Source organism: Typopeltis vanoorti, chromosome 1 (genome assembly GCF_054136105.1).
Source record: "Typopeltis vanoorti isolate ZY-2024b chromosome 1, IOZ_Tvanoo_1.0, whole genome shotgun sequence".
NCBI lineage: Eukaryota > Metazoa > Arthropoda > Arachnida > Uropygi > Thelyphonidae > Typopeltis > Typopeltis vanoorti.
The window spans coordinates 148,665,381-148,671,380 of NC_143549.1; the positions used below are offsets into that span (position 1 = coordinate 148,665,381).

The 6,000-nt window shown below is 34.6% G+C and overlaps 1 protein-coding gene across 1 annotated transcript in view; it reads left to right on the top strand.

Annotated features, from left to right (window-relative positions):
- Positions 1–1,946, top strand: part of LOC150110528 (casein kinase I) — a 173,546-nt gene extending 171,600 nt beyond the window's left edge. The window contains exon 8 of the mRNA XM_090394551.1: positions 961–1,946. Coding sequence (XP_090250677.1) covers positions 961–971 — 11 coding nt within the window. The 3' untranslated portion in view covers positions 972–1,946. The remainder of the gene's footprint in view (positions 1–960) is intronic.
- Positions 1,947–6,000: the final 4,054 nt, after the last annotated feature.

The window sequence follows — 6,000 nt, forward strand, 5'->3', positions numbered from 1 at the left end:
CTTCAACTGTAAGCTATCTCACCCCTGTAGTTACCTCATCCCCCTCTCATTTTTGATAATGTTCCAGTTTCCTTTCATGATCAGCTTTCTCTTTTTAGGTTAATTCTCACATACAGTTTACACACCTTACTAATTTCTCATCAGCTTACTTCATTCCATCCACCTCTATTCTTTGGAACAATCTTCCCCCGTACTGTTTTTCCCACTGAGTACAACCTCCCATTCTTTAAGGAACAAATCATCAGACTACATTTCTCCCTAATCACTTGCCCACACATGGCACTGTAGTGTTATAGGTCTTGTGACAATTCATATGTGAGATCATCATATATATATATATATATATATATAGATAGGCAGATAGATAAAAGTAGCTCAAGGAATTGCATATCCTTGAGCCTTCACATGTAACACGCTTGCTTACCTTCTGTAACTGCTTGCTGAAATCAGTTTTATTTTATAGTAGTTTGTCTTATCTGCATATATCTTGAGTCTCCATAGTTCAGTCAGTATAGACAAAACCCTTTGGTCAGAAAGACCTGGTTCGATTCCCATCCATGACGTTAGGAACCTTTAGCTGGTCTCATATGGAGGTAGGGGTTTTTTCCATCTAGAAACTCAGGTTTTTTTTGTTACCCAGAACAGGCAAACTGGTCCCGTGAGCACACACAGACTACAGTCATAGGCCTGATTTGTCAGCTATATATGCTGGTCCCAAGCCTGGATAAAATGAGGGAGTTGAGATGGTGCCGTACATCCCCGTTAAAAGGGAGCTTATGTCCGTTGTATCATCATACACTAAATAAATGCATATATCTTAATTATGTAATACCATAGTAGCATTTACACACCTAAAAGGTACATATCAGTAATTGATGATGATGTATATCTTAGTTTCATTATGATTCACTAATAACATTCAGTTTCACTTATTAATAATTCTTCTTCTTCTTTTTTCAGCTGGTCGTTAACCCAGCAAACAGCTGGTAGAGAAAGTATTCAAAGCCACAGCATCTCAGAAGCCGAAGTCTACATCTGGACTGTGCTGTCACAACTTAGATAGGGAATAGGAGATAAACAAAAGTTGCCAGCAGTGTCACAGGTCAAGCCCAGTTTAGAATAACATGTAAAAATCTTCTGAGAGAACTGTGTAATTAACTGCCATAACTCTTTGTAGATTGATTTCTGAAAGATGAAGTTACCAAATTTTTTTATATACTTAATGTATTAGAATTAGATTTCTTTCACGATTTAAAAGTTAACTCTTTCAATTTAAACCTACTTCCCATCTTCAAATTTTATCATTCTATATATAGTGTATTTAATTTTTTTTTTTTTTTTAAATATAAACTGTAAAAGTGACAGAATGTAAAAATTCTAATACTTAAGTTGTGTGTTAGTACCAGTTTATTTATACAAGCCATTCACTCTTTGTTGGGTTATAGTGGTTGTCAAAATAATATAGTGACTATTATTTCATATGGATACAAAATTAGGATAATTGTTTGTTATCCTGTTTTGTTGTATTCAGCGTTTTAAAGCACTTTATCTCTTTATTTTAGCTATATGAGTTTTTTTTCCCTGTTGCTATTTAAAATAGCTTCTGTTGCTAAATTCCTGGGATTTGAGGAAAAAATGTGTGTGTGTGCTGTATTATTATTGTACTAGTCCCACTTATTAATAGCTAATAATTCAGGGACACATTGAACTTGATTGTATTGCACCATTATAAGACGGACATTGTTAGTTCACCGGCAGCAAGGCCTAGAAACAAAATTACTCTTATAATGGTCAGTACGTCACTTACTACGGTGAAATTACATGTATCTAAAGTTTGTTGTTCTGGGGTTGACCTACACCTGTAAAAACAAAATATATGTGTATAGCGTACTGTGCTTTATTCTGTGTACTGTTATGGATAAATAAATTACTCTGTCCAACAGTTACTTCATATGACTGGTTTTAATGTTTTTAGAGTCAATCTGTGAAATTGCTTAATTTATTATTATTTTAAAATTGGATTTATATTATTATACAAATTGTTTTATTTTTATAATTAGGGTTGTGCGCAGTAAAAGTTTGCTATAACAATATGTTCATTATAATGAAAGCATTAAATTTTTAGAAAAAAGTGCTGTTTTATTTTATCATAACCTTGACATTGCAGGGAGTTGGAGTGAAAGTGTCATTCAGCTATACTACCCCATACACTAACTAATAAAGTAGCACATGTGGGCAATGCATGAAACATTTTCAGTGCCTGAGTAGATGATATCATTACTCTGAGATTAATTGCTTTTTTTTGTTGTTTTGTTTTGTAATCTGTATTCTTAGTTGAAGAAATAATAATAGATATTTCTTCAGGTGAGTGGGAACTGAGAAAGAAAGAAAGTGGTGTGAAATAAGAAAGGAAATGTATGTCAGAATGAAAGAAGGAGAAAGGTTTTTTTTTGTAATTCTGTAATCAGAGGAGTACTTAATGAGAGTGGAGTGTGACAAAAATCTTGTTTCTGCTGCAAAAATATCAGTGAAGCTCTCAGGATGAGACCCATAAATGAAAAGTTGATGGTTTTGTGAGACATCAATGACTTGAAAGGTGAATAGTATAGTATGAGAGAAGATATGAAAGTGTTATTGAAAGAAGTAAAAAAAGAAGAATGAGAAAGTAAAGGTTGAATCTGCTGCCAGGCTAAGATAGAGGCAAGTTGAGGAGGAGGAATGATTGTAAATGAGAATGTGTAGGTCGTGCAGAAGGAATGATGTGCAGTTTGTAGAATTACTGTCAATGACTGAATTTTAATACAAATATTATTATGAGCCTCTTGCAGTGAATCTTAGGACTTAATGGAGATGCTTGGATAATAACAATAATTCTAACTTCAAAGTGCTTTTTTATTTATTTAGTTTTATTAGTTCCTGTCCTGGTGACCACAAAATTCTATCCATATCCATTTAATTACAATTCATCAGGAGTTAGGTGTCTCAAAAATGCATTGTTCACTGACAGTGTGGAAGCAGAGTCAGGAAAACTGAAGCTGTTTGATCGGGAGGGGTGGACAAGTGGATGTGTGCAAGCACCCATGAATTAAGTGTGAGAAGGTAAAGAAATTTGAAGGGTAATCAGTACAAAGTGTAAAGGTAATTGTGGGCTTAAGAGGATACTGCAGTTTATGTATACTAATGCAAAAAAAAGTATCGGGAATAAGAGCAAGGAGTGCCTTCTCATTGGTTGGTTGGTAGGTACAGGATTAGTGAGACTTTAAGGCATGAGAATCTGCAAGGGAACAATGTTAGCAATTTATGCAAATTGCATCTGAAAGCAGCAATATCAGACTGTATACCCATGGTCAGGAGGATAAACCAAGTAGGAGTTAGATGAATTAGTAGTATCATTAAGCAAGAGCTGGGGGAGAAGTAAATGTGGAGAGTGTATGAGAAAGGTGAACAGCAAGCTTTTGAGCAATACAAGACAGGCAAGAAGAGTGACCAGCATGATAAAGAATGCAAAATCAGATTGTGATAGGAAATTGGGCAAGCAAGCCAACGGAAATCCTTAATTTTATGTGTAGTGAGTAAAAGGAAAAATGACTAAAAGTAACAAGTGCTTTTGGTAGGGAGATAATAGAATTAGACGAATTACTTGAGTTACCAGTTTGCAAGGGTCTATCATCTAAGAAAAGATACTGCAGTGACAGATGTGGAAATAGAGGTGGATAAATGGAAATACAATATTGCAGAATTGCAGTGCATATATATATGGCAGCCTGCATCTTATGAGAATGTGCAAAGAAATTGGCATTACTTTTCTGATTAGTCCTGGATTTGTCTGATTGGTCCATGAACCAATCAGTACTTCAGGAATGGTGATAAACTAGTAAGGGAAAAGTTGAAGGGAGGGGGCCATGCCTTATAATAGAGTGACAGTTGATTTGATAAAGGGAATGGACACACACACTGGTATTGCAGAATTTTGCAAAGTGCATTTGATAGGATACTGCATAGAACTTACACAAATTAGAGCAAATGAGAATAGATATGAAGGTGGCTGATTGATACTAAAGAGTAGTGTTTGGAGGAGCAAAAAGCCAAGAGAATGCAGGTTACTAATTTTGGTCTGCAGAACTCTTTGCTTGGACCACTGCTGTTTAATTTGTACCTAAATGATACAGGAAATAATTTCAGGGGAAATATCAAGTTTGCTGATGCAAAATTGGCTAGTGTAATATTTAATCAGCAGACAGACTGCAGAATGATTTAAACAGACTAACAAAAGATAATGAATGCCCTTTTAATGTATAGTGTAAATTTATGCATTTTGAGATGAAAGATTACAAACTTCATACCACATTGGCAGATCTGTTCTCCAGGAAATTGATGAAGTTAGGGATTTGCAAAAGTGGCCAGGGTAGTTTATAGGATTGGTTATTGAAGAACACAAAGAATTTAACTTTGATACAGCCACATCTAGATTGCTGCACAGGTCTGGTCTGATAAGTGACTAAGATGGTGAAATTTCTCTTATAAGGATATATTGAGAGTTTATGGATTGTAAAAGTTGGTTGACATGTGAAAGGAGGATATATAAGAGAAAAGTTACTAATAGGATTGATGCAAAGGAAATTTTTCAGCACTTGGCTAGAGTGGAGAAAAATGAAGGGTCATCTCTAGAAATTAAGAATGTGGTTACTAAAAGTCTCAGGACTATGATTTTCTACTTGAGAGTGGTGAACTAGTAGAGTGAATTGCCAGAATATGTTGTGTTTAAGAAGAGGTACGATATGTGGATTGTCTGGGCCTTCCATCATGAATCTTCGACTTGATGGAGATTCCCTTACAATAATAATGTCCAATCCTTTATCTGGTTTCTGTTGTGTATACAGAAGTAACCATACCAATGGAGAAATGAATCATAGCTTAACTGGTATGTGAAATGTTCACTATGAGACTAGATAAAGGTTTGAGTTGCAAAATTTGTTGTTAGAAAGGAAGAGATATTGATTGTGTAGGAAAGTTGATGAAATTTTTCAGCACATGGTGCAAGGGGAAAAAAAAAGAATCAGTCATTCCTGAAAATTGAGTAAGTGTGGATAACAGGGATGTGAAAATCCAGATTTTTGCATGCAGAATGGTGCGTGAGTGGAATAGTTTGCCTGTGGAGTTGAGTGTATTGCCAATGACTGAATATAAAGAAACATGATAACCATGGTAGGAATCCCTGGACTCAGTAGATATGCCCAGATAATAATAATCCTTGATGACTGTTTTGCTGTTTATTTTCTTAATATTATGCAGGAGACTTGTTTTGGATAAGTCAATTTATGTACATAAATTTAAAAATGTTTTCAGACATGAAATCAAACCTTTTTTTTTCAATAAAAAAACAATCTTTATTTTTATCCTTATTGAAGTCTAACAAGAGCTAGCACTTATCAAGAATGATGATTATGTCTTCATAATCAGTATAACACAATCCTAATATCATTTTTAACACTCTACTTTGCACTCTTTTCACTGCATCAGAAAAACAATAGAAACTAGGAGACCAGACTTGTGCACAATAGTCCAAGTGAGGTCTCATCAAGGCCTTGTAAACAGGCAAAATGACATCCTTATATTTACATGTTAAAGTTCATTTCAGCGTTGCAATTATCTTTTGAGTTGTATTTGCAATCCTTGATACATGGCAAGCTTCAACTTGCTATCTACTAACACTTCAAGATGCTTGCATATAATTGCAATATTTGGAATAACTTTTTTCTTGGCATCTTATCATATGCATTATCAAATCTGCACAACCTGAATACAAATCCTTATTATGCTCTCTTGATTTCTCGACTGTTTTTCACATAGTAAAAACAGGGTCTTGACAATTACTGTTTGCCTCAAAACCAGTTTGCTACTCAAGTTTTGTTTAACAATTTTTCTTTGCTTCACAAGTATTCTTGCATATCTTAATCTAAATACTGACAGTGGTTTTGAAGCAGTATGGCGTGAAGTGGA